At 40.1% G+C, this 18,933-nt stretch overlaps 1 protein-coding gene across 10 annotated transcripts; it reads left to right on the forward strand.

Annotated features, from left to right (window-relative positions):
* The first annotated feature begins 1,204 nt into the window (after nucleotides 1–1,204).
* CPT2 (carnitine palmitoyltransferase 2) lies at nucleotides 1,205–18,721 on the forward strand. Of its 10 annotated transcripts, none has more exons than XR_003048555.1 (7): nucleotides 1,205–1,478; nucleotides 8,977–9,057; nucleotides 10,565–10,671; nucleotides 14,183–15,487; nucleotides 16,477–16,669; nucleotides 17,792–17,941; nucleotides 18,330–18,461. XR_003048555.1 is itself a non-coding variant. In XM_025051998.1 (7 exons), exons 5-7 carry the CDS (start codon nucleotides 14,197–14,199, stop codon nucleotides 18,469–18,471), a joined length of 1,626 nt encoding a protein of 541 aa, XP_024907766.1. In that variant the 5' UTR covers nucleotides 1,460–1,478; nucleotides 8,977–9,057; nucleotides 9,542–9,773; nucleotides 10,565–10,671; nucleotides 14,183–14,196; the 3' UTR covers nucleotides 18,472–18,721. The 10 variants fall into 10 exon arrangements, 9 of the variants coding, with proteins under 9 accessions (XP_024907762.1, XP_015450751.1, XP_006919275.1 ...); XM_025051998.1 differs by lacking the exon at nucleotides 17,792–17,941 and adding an exon at nucleotides 9,542–9,773 and having other exon boundaries at nucleotides 1,460–1,478; nucleotides 18,330–18,721; XM_025052000.1 differs by lacking the exons at nucleotides 1,205–1,478; nucleotides 17,792–17,941 and adding exons at nucleotides 9,306–9,408; nucleotides 9,542–9,773 and having other exon boundaries at nucleotides 8,999–9,057; nucleotides 18,330–18,721.
* Nucleotides 18,722–18,933: the final 212 nt, after the last annotated feature.

Raw genomic sequence — 18,933 nt, forward strand, 5'->3', positions numbered from 1 at the left:
TCTCTCAAGGGAGAAGGACTATATTCAGTATTCCTGAGCTTCATATTCAGTTCTTAAGGATTTGTAGTCACCACTGAATGAGTGTCAGAGCTAGCTAGTGATCTTCCTGATCAACCAGGGGTTATCTAACTAGATAAGGACAGAGTTGAGACCAAAATTCAGGTCTCCTGACTCTCAGTCCCATGCTCTTTCTGGTGTGCTCCAGCTTTTGGCACTGCTTAGCCAGTTATGGGACAGACCAAATGTACTTGGCTAACTCAAACCCACGAGGCGTTGATTGAGAACTGGAGCTAAAGGAAGGTTGTTCCCAAATGGAATTCTGTACCTCAAGCCAGACAGCATGATTTTATTTATGTCTTTCGATACCTCCCTTTCTTCTGTAAAATGGGCACAGAACCTACTTAATCCTTCAGCTGCAGTTGAGGGCAGGAATTGGCATGCAATAGTTTTGTTTAGTGATGGGTGAGGGATGATAGATCTCTGTTCAAGTTGTATAATCTTAGAGTCAAAGCTGGAAGGAAGCTTGGAAGTGATGTGTGGTGACAGGAAGCCTCATGTGGGCTACTGAGCATGAAAAACTCGGAGCCAGAGGCGAAGCTTCCTGTCTTTAGAAATGTTCAAGGTGAGAAAGGTTGTTCAAGCAGAAGGGATCCTACTCTTAAGAGGCTTTCTGCACAGAAGAAGTACTGTATGGGAGATTCCATGGTTTTCAACTTCTGCACACGTTTTTTTCTAACACGTGTGAGGTCTAAGGGCAGCTGTGAGGCGTTAATCATGTCAGACATCTGTGGAGCAAATGTCACGGGCTGCTAACAACCACCTGTACTGCGTCAGGCACTGTACATACCAAATTATCTCATTTTATATCCAGGATGGTGGGAGGTACGCTGAACGATCATGATCTCTTTCTCAGATGAGGAATAGAGGTTTAAAATTTTGCCCATGGTCTCCCAGGGACAGAGCCTGAACCAAATTTAGGTTTATCCGATTCCAAAAGCTATTTTGGTTTCTCTTTTTCTTCAGCTCAAGTTTTTATCTTTCTCCAAAAGAGAAAGGAGTAGGTTTGGAGCTCCGTTTCGCGCTACATCGGGGGCGGAAGAAAACCAACAAAGTTCTGATGCCGGCGGCCCTAGGCGCGGGGCCATGGGCCTGTGGGCCTGTGGGCGGTCCTTCCGTGGGCGGGGCCTGCGGGCCGGAAGTTCCTTTGCGGGCGGATGCGAACTGGGCAGGAGACCCTGCCCCTTTGTCCCGGGCGTTGAGGGCGGAGGCTTGTCTCTGTGCACCAAAACTCTGCATCCTTCGCGTTCTGCTGCCACAGTTGGGACGATGGTGGCCTGTCTGCTGCTGCGCGCCTGGTCCCGGGGCCCTGCCGTTGGCCCAGGAGCCCCGTGTCGGCTCCTCAGCGCCAGCTCCGGGCCGGGCCAGTACCTGCATCGCAGCGTCGTGCCCACTATGCACTTCCAGGACAGCCTACCCAGGTGAGCCCGGCCTCCCAGTCCCGCCGCCCACCGCCAGCCCAGAATCGGCCCCAGCCTCACTCCAACCACTCTCGACTCTTACTGAACCCGGTTCTGCCTCCATACCTGGTACGATGCCGTAATCCCCCAATCTGGAAATCCTGTGACTGGCATAGGAACCTCAGAACAGCCCATTGCTCTTTCACATTCTCCAACTCTCCAGTGGCTCAGCTTCCAGCCAGATACCCTAAATGTCCCTCACATTTTTCCCTGAAAAATATCCAACTTGCCCATCTTCAACACCACTCCAGCCCCTCCAACTAGGTGTCCGCTGAAGTAGTTTAATGACTGCCTCACATTCCTGCCTAGAGTACGGACAGGCGAATTCCTGATGCATAATAGTTATCCTTCCTCAGCTTCTCCCAACACTCCACCTTCTTCACTTCCGTTACTCAAAACCGTCAGTCCACTCCCCATGCCAACATTACTCTGCTTTCAGCACCCCCATCGATCTCCCAAGCACACTTTAGTGTTCACCTTACCGTCCCCCAAGTCCTCTAAGTCCAGTCTTTACCTGGAAACCTTTCACCCCTACCAAACCTTCAACACTCCCCCTAATATATCCTCCTTAACCCACATTACCCGCTGCAACTTCACCCCACCCTCACTGACTTCTAGACACACCCTCAATACCCCTCACAAACTATTACTCAAATTTGCCCAGAGCACACCCAAATTCTATCTATTCCTTCTCACCATAGACCATCCCCCAACCTTCTAAAACACTTCACCTAGAATCTACTTACCCCTATTAAAAGTCTCAATAAATCTTCACCCCTTCACCCACTGTTTTCTTTAATTTGGTTTCCAACTTTCCTAGCCTTTGAATTCCCAGCCTTCATCTGAGCTGCCACATCTCCTTCTTCAATGGTAGAAATTTTCCTAAATTCCTTTACCCTCTAAAACCAGACTTTACCTTCTCTGCTCACCAGTTAGTTTCTGGTGCCACATTCCAAATTCGTGTCAAAGATTCTTCTAACTTCCTTTCTTTCCAAACTGCCATCGGAGACCTCCCAGTCTAGGGGCTGGAGGCCAGTACTCCCCACCCCATGAATAGAACAAAGATTGTATCACAGGCATTAACCCAATTACTAGGTTGCTGTTTTTCTTCACATCCAGGAACTCCTTAACCCATTGTCATCACTGCCCACCCCCTCCCTCTCAGCAAGGTCATCAAAGGAGATACATAAGAAATTGCAGCATACAGACATCAAAAGCAAATTAAAATGAGATCATCTAACCCCAATCCCATTGTTTAAATTTGGTGGGAGGAAGAAAAAGAGACTTTGTGCCGGTGAGATCAGCCTGGACACGCCTCCTCCTTGACAGCCTATGTGTCAGCTAAGCCAGTATATGGGGGAAAGGTGAGGAATGACAGAACCTGTCTTTGCCAAGCCCAGCTGGCAAGATGGCTTTTGGCTTTCAGGCAGGCCTAGGCTCCACCCAGGTTTAAGATCAGAGGGATTGTCTCCATTTTATAATTGCGAAGCTGGGAAGAATATTCAAGATCATTTCCTTTCAACCAACAGCACAAAAATCTGTAGGAATTTGAAGCCACAAAAAATAGCATTGAGTCATTGCCCATGTATAACCTTAAACAAGGACTCCCACTTCCACCCCCCTGACCCCTCAGGCCCCCATTATCTCAGCTGTAAAGTGAAGGTTAGATAAAATGAGATTCCCTTTATCTCTATGAAATTCTAGACTGGTAAAGTGTGTTATCTTTGACATTCATTTCGATGTCACACTTGGTGAAAAACCCAAAATCTGATAGAACTTAATTTCAGAGTCTGGGTCTTATACTCTATAATTTCAGGCAATTCGGTTAAATTTTTTCAGCCATAGTTCTTACCTGTAAGGTAGGAATGGAACATAAACTTCATTGAGCTATTGTGAGGGTAGAGTGAGATAAGATGCCAAAAACAGGGAACTACCTTAATTAGTTAACAAGGGGAAGGGCTAAGTTCCTTTGTATTAGGTGGTCCAACTGGATCTCCCTCCCTATTCCGGTTTCTAGCATATCACTGCTGCCTATTGACAGGGTGACCTCGGACTCAACTTTTGTCTGGAAACCCTTGCACTATCATTTGCTTGTTTCTAGATATTGTTTTTTCTTTGTTCTTTTTTATTGTGGTCAGATATACATAACATAAAATGTACTGTTTTAATCATTTTTAGGTGTACAGTTCCTTTAGGTGCTATTTTTAAGGGCTATATTTATATACAATGAACATAACCTCAGAATATAACACTGGAAATCCTGAGGAGACAAAGGGTAGATCAACCTGACCTACTGATTCATATTATTAATTTGATAAACATTTATTGATATGAATTTGGAGACCAGTCAGTCATGGTGAGGAGTTTACCATATAGCAGGTCAGGGGGAATTTGACAGATCAACAGAAAGTTCAGATATAATGTGATAAGTGGAAAGCAGCATTTCATGGTGGTTAATATCATGAGACAGGAGTTGGACAGATCTGATTTTCAGTCCAGCTCCACTTCTTACTAGCTGTGTGGCTGTGAGGAAGTCATCTAACCTAAAAATTGGGATTGGTAATATTACCTTTGTCTCAGGATTATTAGAATTAAATACCCTAAATTATTAGAATTAAAACACTTAATACAAAGTCTAGCACACAGTAAGTACTCAGTAGATAATTCTTCCTGCAAGAGCACAGCTAAAAAGCCTTTTGTATTTTTACACAGTATAGTTAACATTGGGATAAATTCATCCTGGATGTGAAGACAATCCATGCCTTTGGGGCCCAGAACATTACTGTTTTTACCTATTATTCTTCACACCTTGGTAACTCTGACCTCACCTGCCTCCCATTTGAATACTAGAGAACCTGCCCATTATATCTTGAACATCAGTTATCATATAAAGTGATTAGGGATTAAAAGAAAAACATCAGTTATCATATAAAGTGATTAGGGATTAAAATGTCAAAGAGCACTGACATTTACCGTGGATCAACTATATGTCTAAAATGGTGCCTGATATATATTTTTAAAGACAAAATGGGTTCTCCCTTTCCCCACTGCCAAACATACACACACCCTAGCTCAATTCTAACAACTTAGGGCCCAAATGGTGATTTTTGGGCTGGGCCCACCATAAACTCCCTAAAATTTTTGAATATGCCATGTGTTTTCAGGGTTTTGTTCCTGGGCTCTATTCTTCCCTCATTCTTCTGAATTAGTAATCTTCAACTCTGTCACCTCCTCTGTGAAGCTTCCTTTACTCACCCAGGCACTGTCATGCCCACCTCCACACTCACACAACACATTTTCTTCTATTAGATCCTGTACATGCAACAAATGTTTGTTTAAAGCAGTTATAGTACTTGCAAATATCTGCTGTGTACTTACTATGTGCCAGATTTTGTAGTAAGTGCTTTATATTGGTATTTAATTCTAACAATCCTTAGAGAAAGGTAATATTCCCATTTTTAGGTTAGATGACTTGCTCACAGACATGCAGCTAGTAACTCACCTGTACTCAGTAGCAGTCACTCCCCAGCCCCGCTCTCACCCCTGGTAACCACTCACCTACCTTCTGAAGGTGACTTATTTAAAATTTGAACTCAGGTTTGCCTGGCTTAAAAGCTTATGCTTTTCCAGCATACCACACTGTCCCGAAAGAAGAATAAATCTACAGTTGGCAGGATCATACTCCCTTATGTATTCAATTTTCTCCCTCACTACCTGCTTGGAAGAGCCTGTGTAAGTGTCTAGGTTGGCATTAGGACAGCAAAGGCACTTACTTACAGAATATACAGTCAGAAGTGGCCAGAGGACCTAGTCTTGAGAAAACCTGCACTTTTAGGGCAAGAGGATATAATAAGGGAAAAGAGACTCAGAAGATGATGTCAAAACCAACAGGGTGAGAAGAGAGAATTTCTAACTCCATCTTCTTCATCCTTTTAAGTGTTTCACAGCCTGAAGTCTGATGGAGGAAAGAGACATAAATATATAAGTACCACTAAATGTGATAAAGAAGAATGCAGGGTCCTGAGATGAGTAGGAGGAAGGGGTTAAAGTAAGGAGTAATCATCTAATTCATTTGACATATATTTATTAACTACCTATTTTGGTGCTGGCCTGTGTGCCAGTGGAGGTCAGAAAAGAGGTTTCAGAGGAAGAATTCTAATGAACATTGAGCTCCTCTCTCTGTAAATCAGCATAATCATGAGAGCTAACTCTGTGCATTTCTTCCCAGCTCTGCATTCAGTGACATCATGTCAGTAGCTTGAAATTGGCCTGATGGGAGATTTACAGAAATTGATAAATGGTACAAATCAGGGCTCCATCCCCTACCCACTGGAGAGCTGGTTCACTAACCCACCACCTCTTGGAATGAGTATCAGATGAGGATGGGAGAAGGTGGTATAATTGACTTTGAGAGGAAAGAAACTTGTTTAATGTTGATGGCAGGCGATGGGGTAGGGAGGGTGCTGTTCCTTCCTAGAAATTGGGGAATGGCTTTCTTTGGAGATAAATTTGAAAGCAAGCGTATTTTCAGAATACAGTTGTCCCTTGGTATCCTCAGGGGATTGGTTTTAGGACCCCTTACAGATACCAAAATCCATGGATGCTCAAGTCTCTTACATGAAATGGCATAGTATTTGCATATAACCTGCACATATCCTCACGTATACTTTAAAATCGTCTCTGGATTACTTATAATACCAATATAAATGTTATAATACAATGTAAATGTTATGTAAAGTAGTTTTACTGTATTGTTTAGGGAATAATGACAAGAAAAAAAGTCCATATGTGTTCAGTACAGACACAGTCATCTTGGACCTCACTACATGGTACATGTCAGCAACAACGTTACTTATTTTCCCGCCAGAATATTTTCGCTCTGTGGTTGGTTGAATCCACAGATGCAGAACCTGCGGATATGGAGGGCTGACTGTAGTCATATTTTAAGAGAGGTGAGGAGGTAGGTGAAATACTGGAGGAAAAGTTATAGAATATAGGATAGTTTATTCAGAACAGAATGGAGGTTCTAAAAGGTATAGTAGAAATGGCTAGTGAAGAGTAGTAGCTATGTGAGACCACACTGAATGTTGCTGAGCAGATGAAAGGAAATAGTAGGCTTTGTGCCTAAGGTGGAAGGTGTCAAAATAGGAGGGAAGCAGGAAACCAGAAGAAGAATGGAAAGGAGAAAGAATGAGCTATCTATAGATATAGAGAGGGATCTGGATGTCTGTAAATATACATTCAATGTGTGCTATATGTTTAATGCTTACTGTATGTCAGATAACCTTCCTAAGTTATATATATAAATTTATATATGCAAATACATTTCATTTAATCCTCATAATAACCCAGGGAGCTATTATTTAACGAATGGAGAAAAAGGGGCCAGAGAGGTAAGAAATTTGCCCAAGATTACATGGATAGTGAGTGATAGCGTCCAGGCTGCAAACCCAGATCTGTGAGAGTTCAAAGGCTGTGAACTTAAACCTTTCCGTATACTAGATGTGTTAGTAATAAACTTGTGCTAGGTGAAGTTCATACTTGACAGGATTTCATCTCTCTCTGTGAGACAATTCTCTCTAACTTCATAGACTAGAAATAAAATCTGAGAAACATCAAGCAATTTGCCACCTATAACCATATAACTAGAAATTAAGCAGCAGAGCCTAGGTCTGATTCTAAATCTCATTCTCTTTCTACTGTGTCAGTAGTTCTTAAACTTTTAAATTTCATAGATCAGTAAAATTATGGGGAAAATATTGTTATAACATTTCTTAAAAGAAAGGACCTTTAATGACCCTCATCCCCATCCAAAAAAAAAAAAAAAAAGGCAATCTCAGAATTAAGGACAGACTTCTAAATTAATCAAATTTAGCTTTATGAAAAGCTCACTATCTTGTTCCTGTTTTTTTTTTTTTTCATTTCACTGTGAACCAGTAACTTTATAACCATGGCCATTGTCTGCCAAGTGTTATATTAGATAATTCAGTGATACGTACTGTATTGCTATTTGGCATTTACAGTGAAGGCATTTTATATTAGGCAAAGATATAGACCTGGTAAGTGTGGCATATTTCTTGTTATCTTTAATTTTTTTTTTTAATAGAAAACAGGTGTTTTTGTGTCCATGATAAAAATTTTTATACAGAATATATGCTGCTTCAGTATAATTCTATTGAGAAAATTCAGTTTGTATTGTATTAATAACTAAAATATAAATCATCACTCTGAAAACTAGCTTTTTACCTCACTGAGTTCAGGCTAGAGTTAACAACTTAAGAAGCTTTTTAATAAGCACTGTTTTTATAAAACTGCCATGCCTCTAATTTAGAATTTTGTTTAAAAGAGGTAAATTTTCATTAATGTCCCTACTGTGTCAAAACAAAGTCTTGAGAAAAATGGTGGATAACTTTGTCATTATGGGATAGTTGAGGTAGCATTTGGGATTTTCTGTTTCTATCCATGAATGTAAGGGGATCTCTAGTGTTAAAAGTGTTGTGAATAGTTACGCAGTGCAGCCTAAGTTCATAACGGTTATAAATAACTCAGATTTATTTTTTACATCATGTTTGGATAAACACACTTTGAAAATAAACATTAGAACCACAGTATGCCTTATAGTAAGGTTTTAAACTACATTTTATTGATAATTTTCCTTTTTTTGTAAATGGTTACTATTTTTAGATATTTTGAATGTATCAGTGTTAATTTTGAGTTGGTAGAGGTAATTTAAATTCTGTTTAAATTTTGGTACTAGGGAATATATCTTTTGATAAAATTATTGACATGCAAAAGAAAGTAAACCTCACCATACTGTCCATGCGTTTTCATTTCACTGTGGACCAGTAACTTCAGCATCATAGCCATCATTGGGAATCTACTGGTAGAGAATGATGAGTAAGTAAGCACATAGGAAGATCTGGTTCTTCCTTATAGGACTCTCGATGGCTGGGCATGGCTTGATGGTCGACCTCATATTTGGGTGGCCCTTCGACAGACCTGTGTTTCACTTTCGTATGAATCTCTGTTGTAAATGCACAAGAAGATTAAAAAATAGGACTTTTAAAAAAAAAATTGGGGGGAGAAAAATGCAGTTGTTCAAACTAAGGGTAGAATTCAAATCAGTGCCAATACAGGGTTAGCACAGGTATTATAATTGTGACCAGGAAACAGGAAGGCTTTGGGCAGCTTCCACTTTCCCATCTTGAATCTATTAGTATATTTACTAATTAGCTTATGAACTTCATCATTAACACATTAAAAAGTTATTGTGTTACTTAAATAGTTACCATTGATATATACATTAGTAAATCCATCAATTCTGATTTGTCAGTTGCTTCCCATTGTTGGTTTTTTGGGAAGAACATTATCCAGTAATCCTTTTATTAGTTTGGGTTGTGAAGCTAATTAACCTGTTCCACATATTGTCACTCTTACATTGACCTTGCTTTGTCCACAGGCTGCCTATTCCCAAACTTGAAGATACCATTAGGAGATACCTCAGTGCTCAGAAACCTCTCCTAGATGATGGACAGTTCAGGTAAATGCTGAGAACCTTGAATGGCCATGGTTGGGTGGTTTAAAAGAGGCTGACAAGTAGTGGTAGACCGAGCTTCAGGAAGTATCTGTGATTTGATTGGATCTCCAGGAACCTGGGACTTAGTTTCTACATTTGCAAATTCAGGAAATAGATTTTCACTCAAGAAGGGCTGAGCAAGTCTTTCTAACTAGACTCAGTAGGTGATGGTTTATAAGCCAGAATGCCAAATTTATACCCTATCTTGGCAGGCTTACCTAGGAGGCTAGCTGCTACTAGTCATTTGCAGAAGGCGTGTGCTCTTGGTAGCAAGGTCCGTTGAGAAGAGCATATGGAAGACCAGAAGTGTGATTGGTGAGCATATGTACTGGATTGGAGAGTGTGCCCCCCAAATTTGTGCTCTTTTTCAGAACCTCAGTATGTGACCTTATTTAGAAATAAGGTTGTTACAGATGTAATTAGTTAAAATGAGGTCATACCGTTGTAGGATGGGTCCTTAATCCAATGTGACTTGTGTCCTTATAAGAAGAGGAGACACAGAGACAGCCATGTGATGATGGAGGCAGAGATTGGAGCGCATCAACAAGCCAAAGAATGCCGAAGATAGCTGGTAACACCAGAAGCTAAGAGAAAGGCATTGAATAGATTCTTCCTTAGAGTCTTCAGAGAGAATATGGTTCTGTCAGCGCCTTGATTTTGTACATCTAGTCTCTAGAACTGTGAGAAAATAAATTTGTTTTAAGCCATCTAGTTTGTAGTACTTTGTTTTGGCAGTCCTAGGATACTAATACAACATGGAATTGGAAAATAATACTGGATATTGTCAAAAAGTGGATTGCATTATATTCTAGAGTACAGTATTCTTTCTCCATAATGAGATTTTTTTTGCTCAGATAACTGGTGTTGTCATTAGAATCACAGAGTTCTTCACTGGACAGTGATGGAAAAACAGATGAACTGTTCATAATGTAGTCCTCTGCTTGTAAATATTCCTTATTAGCCACTCGAAGCATCTCTTGATCTGGTAATAATTTAATAGCTGTAAGTCATTAAGTATTATGTTTCAAACTATTCTAAATCCTTACTTTATGAATGTTTTTTAATCTTGTGAAGTGGTATATTACCTCTGTTTTATACATAAGGAAACTGAGACTCAGATCGTGACTTGTCCAAGGTCACACAGTTTGAAGGTGACAAAGCTAGAATTCAAACTTAGCTCTTTTTGACTCCAGTGATTATGTCCTTTTCTTCATGCCAACCGGCCTCTTAAATTACAGATTATTTTATGAGATGTTGATTGATCTTCCCAGTTTAATCATTTTAAGAAGAAATCCTAGATTTACCCATTTTAAATTGATTCCTATTCTTCTGATCAGAAGTACTTTCTGATCTCAGACCAGATTCTATACTATTAGGGACTCAAAACTCTGTGTATGAGTTTTTGGCCATGAATCTAAAAATCATGTATTTTCTGCCATGATTTGATTCTGTTTTTTCTTGAACATTTCAGGAAAACAGAACAGTTTTGCAAGAGTTTTGAAAATGGGATTGGAAAAGAACTGCACGAGCAACTGGTTGCTCAAGACAAGCAGAATAAACATACAAGCTACATTTCAGGTGGGTAGGCTGGGCTGTGAAAGTAGTTTTTCCCAGAGCCCACCATAATGCAAAGTAAGGCATCCCTCTCTTCTCTTTTGGTCTCAAAAATATTTTTTGCTGGGATAAACATTGAAGTAATGTCTTATCCTCTCTTCCTGAGGTAATGTTAAGGCTGAGTAAGTTCCTTCTCCACTAAGGTATTGTCTGGAGTCCATGTTCAAGAGCCATGGCTTGCTTTCTCTGTAGGTAGGATCAAGACAGAACCTAAATTGGTTCTGTCTGAAAAGGATGCAGGTTTAAGTCCCATGCCCTGTGTGTATCATTCTAGATCCTTTATGCTCTGGCCTAACTGCCCTCTCCAGCTTTATGTTTTACCATTCTCCCTGACATACTTCATGCTTCAACAAAACTGAACAACTCATTGTTCCCTCAACCCATTATTTTTTCATTCTTCTGTGTTTTTATCCATGTTTCTACTATTTTTACCTGGAAATTTCTTCCTTTAAGACACAGGTAGGGTGATTGCCAGAAGCAGGGGGTGGGGTTGTGGAATGGGTGAAGGGAGTCAAAAGGTACAGACTTTCAGTTATGAAATAAATAAGTCATGGGGATGTAATGTACAATGTGATGACTATAGTTAATAATACTGTATTGTATGTTTGAAAGTTGCTAAGTGTATAGATCTTAAAAATTCTCACCATAAGAAAAATAAATTTTGTAACTATATGTTGATGGATGTTAACTAGATTTATTGTGGTGATCATTTCACAATATATACAAATATGGAATCATTATATTGTACACCTGAAATAAGTATAACGTTTTATGCCAATTATATACTCAAAAAAAAAAAAAAAAAAAAAAGACCCGGGTAGGATGTATTTTCTATGAAACCTTTCGGTCCTTCTCCTTCTCCATTTAAATTTGGTTTGCTTCCACCTCTCTACCCACAGCACTTTAGTTTATATTTTTTATAAGGTTATACATGCACATAGTTTAAAGAATCAAATAGTTCTATCAGGCTTATTCGGAAAAACACAGCAATTTCCTGACTCTCCCCTAATTTCCCACCTCTCACTTTCAGCTGCTATCTGATTCTTTTGATATATATCCTTATTTCCTAAATTATATACTTCTATTATGCATTTTAACTCTTTTAGTTTTAGTCTTTGTCTGGTGACATCTCACTATGGAAGATTAGAATTTAGCAGTCTCTTACATCACCACATATATGCACGGATGTGTACTTTTCCTATCCCCTCATTTTCACAGTATAATTATTTGTAATTTTGATTAGCTTAGGATTTAGTGTTTACGCTGTTATGATCATGTAAATGCTATTGTCATCTGAGTTATGTAGCACATTGGAATTGTTTTTCCCTTCCTGTACAAACTTTGTTTTCTCTGAAGTTAATGATTATCTTATACTTCTTTATGTTTAGCTTTCTATGTCCTTTAATAGTTTATCTGGGAATTTTTTTTAAGTTCTTACCTTTTTTCATAGTCTGTCTCCAAGTTGCTTTTTTACTGAGTTGCCCTCTTGCTTCAGATGCTTCATAATCCTTCTCTGTTGTCTTGGATATGAATGAGATACTAAAAAGCTGTTGGAAGCTCTGTAGATGAAGATGGGGCTTGTCAGTCACAGCTTCACTGTAATGTGATCTGGCTAAACCATTTCCTTAGGTGCCCTAATGTTAGTGTCTGTGGGTTAGACTTTCAAGAAAGGCTTTTCCAGTAAACTGACAAAAGGTATTTTCCTGGTAGCTAGTGTTGTAGGAGTGGGATAAGGAAAGAAGGCTTGAGATCTCAACTATAATTTATGTCCCCCAGTTTTACTTTCTCCAGAGAATAAAACTTAAGTCTTCTACTGGAATGGGGAGGATATCTGGGGGGTAGGAGTGAGGGTCTAATTAGATAGTCTTTCAACCAGATGTATCTAGGCTGCCAAACTGAGCAGTTTGGGGGTTCTGCTGTATAAATCTGCTGCCAGCATTGGGTTGGCTTTCTTGAGTCTGCTTTAGTCATTACCAGTTGCCTAAATGCTTTCAACTTCTAACATTCACTCTTTTCTCCTCTCTCATTCTCTTTGCCTTATTGGTTTATGTCTCTTTAAAATTCTTTTACTGAAGGGATCAGAGGCATAAATTCATGTCTTTTTTTTAAATCAAATATATTTTAACCTCCTCATCCCCCAGTATTCTTTTCTTAGCATTTTAATGTGTTGCATTAATGTTTTAATTCTGTTTGTCTCCTTCACCAGAGTTCTTCCAAATCACAGTCCATGTCCTGTTCTTCTTTGTATCCTCTGGACCAGGGTCTGGCACAGCATTGATTCTCAAGGAATGAAATGGAATGGATGGACCAACAAATTAATAATAGATAAATATGTATCCATTAATCCTTTCTCCAGTGCTTTTCAAAATCTGAAAATTATTTCTTCTAATAGAAGATGGTCCTTATTCGTAGAGTTCATCCATGCTTACTAATCCTAGCAGGAACTTCCCTTGAAGACACATTGTCTGATAAAATATAAAATACTGCTTCTGGATTTTTTTTACAAACAAAACATCCACAGAAATGCAGAGGGCTTATCTGAGTGGTCTGCATACACTGATAGTTATTTCTAATTGCTTTTCAAGCATTTCCTAAAAGAGTGCACAAATGTACATAACACACAGAATGATGGTGAAGACTGTCCCTCATATTAGAGAGATAGTCAAATGTGAATGTTGTCCCTGAAGGGAGATGACGCAAGAGAAACCTAAGGAGATGGGATGGGAATTAACAACTATTCTGTTTCAGCACTAATACAAGTGGGGTATTATATTTTATTCCTTTAAGAGTCAAGAAATGAAACAGAATGAGGAAGAAAAGGCAATTAATAAACATTAAGGACATGCAAATCAAAACCACAATGATGGTTATCCACCAGAATGGCTCCAGTCAGAAAGACAGATCATAACAATGACAAGTGTTGCTAAGGATGTGGCGAAATTAGAACCCTCATATACTGCTGGTAATGGTGCAGCTACCTTGGAAGATACCCTAGCAATTCCTCAAAAGGTTAAACATAGACTTACCACTTAAGCTAGCACTTCCACTTCTAATTATATCCCTAAAGAACTGAGAACATACACAAAACTTGTGCATACCATAATAACCAAAAAGTGGAAACCACCCAAAATGTACATCAGCTGATGAATGAATAAACAAAAGGTGGTATATCCATAAAAGGGAACATTTTTCAGCAATATAAAGAAATGAAGAACTGATACATACTACAACCTGGATGAACTACAAAAACATTATTGTAAGTGATAGAAGTCAGTTGCAAAAGACCATATATTGTATGATCTTATTTATATAACATGAATTTTTGCAGACCAAAAAATCAAGAAATTTCACCCTCTGGAGGGTGATGTCATTTCTTCTGCCTATACTTGATTTTTTTTTTTTTTTTTTGTCTCAAATTTTATTTTGGGGGACTGTATTAACTTTTTATGTTCTTTTTTTTATTTTTATATTTTAGGCCCCTGGTTTGATATGTACTTAACTGCTCGAGACTCCATTGTCCTGAACTTTAATCCATTTATGGCATTCAACCCCGACCCAAAGTCTGAGTATAATGACCAGCTCACCCGGGCGACCAACATGACTGTTTCTGCCATCCGGTTTCTGAGGACACTCCGGGCTGGCCTTTTGGAGCCAGAAGTGTTTCACTTGAACCCTGCCAAAAGTGACACTGATACCTTCAAAAAACTCATACGCTTTGTGCCTTCCTCTCTGTCTTGGTATGGTGCCTACTTGGTCAATGCATATCCCTTGGATATGTCCCAGTATTTTCGCCTATTCAATTCAACTCGTTTACCCAGACCCGGTCGGGATGAACTCTTCACTGACGATAAGGCCAGACACCTCTTGGTCCTAAGAAAAGGACATTTCTATGTCTTTGATGTTCTGGATGAAGATGGGAACATCGTGAATGCCTCTGAAATCCAGGCTCATCTGAAGTACATCCTCTCAGACAATAGCCCTGCCCCAGAGTTTCCGCTGGCATATCTGGGCAGTGAGAACCGAGATGTCTGGGCAGAGCTCAGGCAGAAACTCATGAGTGATGGTAATGAAGAGAACCTGAGGAAGGTGGACTCTGCTGTGTTCTGTCTCTGCCTAGATGACTTCCCCATTAAGGACCTTGTCCATTTGTCCCACAATATGCTGCATGGTGATGGCACAAACCGCTGGTTTGATAAATCTTTTAACCTCATTATAGCCAAGGATGGCACTGCCGCTGTTCACTTTGAGCATGCTTGGGGCGATGGTGTTGCAGTGCTCAGGTTTTTCAATGAAGTGTTTAAAGACAGCACTCAGGCCCCTGCCATCACTCCACAGAGCCAGCCTGTCAGAGCTGACTCTTCTGTTGCTGTGCAGAAACTCAGCTTCAAGCTGAATGATGCCTTAAAGGCTGGCATCAGTGCTGCTAAGGAAAAGTTTGATGCCACCATGAAAACCCTTTCCATTGACTTAATCAGGTTTCAGAGAGGAGGCAAAGAATTCTTGAAGAAGCAGAAGCTGAGCCCTGACTCAGTGGCCCAGCTGGCCTTTCAAATGGCTTTTCTGCGGCAGTATGGGCAGACAGTGGCCACCTACGAGTCCTGTAGCACTGCAGCATTCAAGCACGGCCGCACTGAGACCATCCGCCCTGCCTCCATTTTCACAAAGAGGTGCTCCGAGGCCTTTGTCAGGGAGCCCTCCAAGCACAGTGCCAAAGAGCTTCAGCAGATGATGGCCGAGTGTTCCAAATACCATGGCCAGCTGACCAAAGAAGCAGCAATGGGTGAGATGGGGATGGGGAGCATGCCTTTGAGTCACATTGCCCTCAGCACAAGGGTAAGCCTCAGTAATATTCTACCGTGCATCTGATTTCCACCCCTTCACTAGTTTTAATCCCTCTGCCAACTTCCTTATTTTTTTTCTACCTAATAGTCTGAATGGCCAGACATGCCACTAGGGATCAGAATGTTCTTACCTCCTGAACAGGGATGGAGAAATGCATCTAACTTCATCCTCATTTAAGGTCACTTTTCAGTTGTGACACATGAGTGTTTGGGTCATCAGACTCAGTTTTGACAATTTAGGCTTTCTAAGCCCATAGCGCTTCTTACTTCATGTCCAGTACAGTGTGTTGGCTCCCTGTAAATAGGCCAGCTCAGAAGCTCTTTCCAAATCTAAGTGTCATCCTTCTTTGCTTTTTTGTGGTAAAATTCGAGACCTGGAAAGAACCTGGAGGATCACATAGTCCAATCCTTTCATGTCGCCAAAAGTCCTGGAACTGAAAGAGACTTCCAGGACGTTTTGGTCTCATCCTTCCCCATTTTATAGGTAGGCAACTGAAGCCATGGGCCCAGAGTTACATAGCAAAGTAGCAGTAAAGCTGAGATAGAACCCTTTCTCTTTTGTTGCACTGACTCAATATTGTCTTTTACACTTGACCTGGACTTTAGATGTTATCTTAGTTTTTGAGTCCGTCATCTCTTCACATACTTTTCTGATTTATTAACGTGATTTAGTTTCAGACTTTTTAAAATCATGCTTTCACTTTAGGCTCATTTTTAGTTCAGCCATTGACAACTTTTTCTTAAGGAACTATTCTAGAATGAACTCCTGAGGTTAGTGAGATGAGGTGCGCATGCAGAGGTAGAGCTTTCTTCCATGCTCAAGGATGCTGTGATGGGGACTAATACATGGCGGGTGGGGGGAGGGTTACTAAGGTCCCTTTCAGTTCCGAGATTCTGAGACTCTGGCTTTTCATTTTGTCTCTGATAGGCCAGGGCTTTGACCGTCACTTATTTGCTCTGCGGTACCTGGCAGCAGCCAAAGGGATTGTCCTACCTGAACTGTACCTGGACCCTGCATATGGGCAGATAAACCACAACATCCTGTCCACGAGCACACTGAACAGCCCAGCAGTGAACATCGGCGGCTTTGCCCCTGTGGTCCCTGATGGCTTCGGCATTGGGTATGCTGTTCATGATAACTGGATAGGCTGCAACATCTCCTCCTACCCAGGCCGCAATGCCCGGGAGTTTCTTCAATGTGTAGAGAAGGCCTTAGAAGACATGTTTGATGCCATAGAAGGCAAACCCATCAAAATTTAGCCTCTGTACAGGGTAAAAGCCTCCATTGCTTCATTGATATGAAAATTGAGGCTTATGTAGCCAATAGGTGCTATTCTGTAACTAATGAAACTAATCAGCCAGTGTCGTAAAGCTTGAACTTTAAAATCATGGTTTTTAAAGCTAAACATGTAATTTACAAGTGGGACTAGATCACAATGAAAGATATATGTGAGATTTCATTTTTAAGACATTTGATTAGGAGGTAGGATTTGAAAAAATAACTCAGGTGTATTTATTGTTGAAGCAGAAATTGTTGCTTGGAGATAGATGGTTCCTCTGAGTTTATTTTTTAACCTAATTTCCTAATCCCCACAAAGAAATTTCCAACAGTAAGTCCAATAAGTTCAGGTAACAGTTCCTATGGGCTCCCTAACTTTTCTGGTGATGGTGAGAAACACTTTCATCCTTCCTATAAACTTGGCTTTCTCTCCTGGGACATCCTCTCTTTGAAAATCCTCTTTATTTTTCTAAGAAATGAACTGCTGATGTCTGATTCTAATAATCCTGCTACAATAAAAGTTATTCCTGTGAATTTAGGGAATGCCATTTTACTATTCTTCAAGCCAAATAAGATTTATAATTGGTGTGTATTTAACCAGTTGAAGCTTATGTGCTAATTATGGCCTAATGCAGCTGTGATCACATTTTGCATTTGAAACATCTCCTATAAGTGACATGAATAGAATTATTTGTTTACTGTTAGAACACTGCTGTAATGTGAAAGGGTATTCTGTTGTTTTTTGAAAAGGAAAGGCTTTTAATTTTACCTGCATTTACCCAGTGGCTTGCCCAGTGAGTTCCCGGACAACTGGGATTTGAATTTTGGTATGAGCCAGCTGTCAAGCATTTCCAATGCATTTTCTCACTTAATCCTCATACAGTTCATATAAATATGCCTGCATATCTTCTTAGCTGACTCCACCCATCCTTCACTCAGTAATTATTTAATGAATATCCAACAGGTACCAGGTCCTCTGTGTTCTATGGTTTGATCAAAGAGACATTTGATGGCTGCCAGTGTACGTAAAAACATAATGTTGCTGTCACTCATGAACCATGTTCAGGAATAGTTGAACTCCCAAGTTCATCGTGTCTTCACTTCATGACCAAAGGCAAGTTGTTTTGCTTCTCTGGTCTGTGAGTTCTTCTTTGTATAATGAGGATAATTCCTAGAACATGGTGATGTAATGAAGATTAGCTGTAATGATATAGGTAGAGCATGCTCACCCACTCTCATCTTCTACTATCCCCAATTCTAGTAGCTCTAACTTCTACTACTTCTTGAACAGGAGACTGTTGTCCTGGAGGGTGGGGCAGGGAAGTTTCCTGGTGATGAGTATATTTTTGTTGCTATTTTAAATGGCACTGTCTTGAATTATATTTTGCTTGTTGCCAGTATACTGAAATGTATTTGTTAATCTCAAATTGAGCATTTGTTAATGCTTTTAGATTTTCCAAGTAGAAAAACATAATCTGAAAAGTGAGTTTTTTCCTTTTCAGTCTGTTCACATTATCTTACACTGGTCAGCCCTTGAGCACATTGAATATCAGTGATGGACCTCATTTCGCCTTCATCTTGAATGGAATACTTCAAACGCCTCATGTAGATATCCTTTATGAGGTGAAGGTAGTTCCTTTCTAGTCCTAGTTTTTTTTTGCTAAGTTTCTATGGTTGTTTTGCTGTTAAATGGGTATTGAATTTTACTGAATACATTTTCTGCATCTATTAACATAATCTACTTTTCCTTTAATGTTAATGATTGTTTGGGTTCCTCTACCTCCTGAAAGGTGAGAATTTAAAATATAAACAAAACCTTGAGATCTTTTTAATGTTTGTCTTTGAGCTTCATACACACTGGCTAGTATAGAATAAAAACCAGAAAAGCTGCTTACCCAGTGCTTCCATTTACTTGCTTTCAGGCTGGGCAGTGGACTGGACCCATTGGGATAGGGGGCTGAGGGACCTGCTGGCTAAGGGAGGGAGGGGTAAAGAAGCCCTGTTTTGTCAGGTACAGAGAAGAGCAGGCCCAGGGGCCAGGAACACAGGGGACCTAGAAGAAAAACAATATAGCTGCCAGACTGGAGAGAGGGGACAAGGTAGGTA

This window comes from Pteropus alecto, unplaced genomic scaffold (assembly GCF_000325575.1).
Source record: "Pteropus alecto unplaced genomic scaffold, ASM32557v1 scaffold25, whole genome shotgun sequence".
Taxonomy (NCBI): Eukaryota; Metazoa; Chordata; class Mammalia; order Chiroptera; family Pteropodidae; genus Pteropus; species Pteropus alecto.

What these genes read in the sequence shown, in the direction of transcription:
- CPT2 (XM_025051994.1), top strand. Translation starts at nt 1,327, where the DNA reads ATGGTGGCCTGTCTGCTGCTGCGCGCCTGGTCCCGGGGCCCTGCCGTT. An exon ending in CTAGATGATGGACAGTTCAG is followed by an intron (nt 9,058 to 10,564) that starts GTAAATGCTGAG and finishes TGAACATTTCAG; the next exon opens with GAAAACAGAACAGTTTTGCA. An exon ending in ACATACAAGCTACATTTCAG is followed by an intron (nt 10,672 to 14,182) that starts GTGGGTAGGCTG and finishes TTTATATTTTAG; the next exon opens with GCCCCTGGTTTGATATGTAC.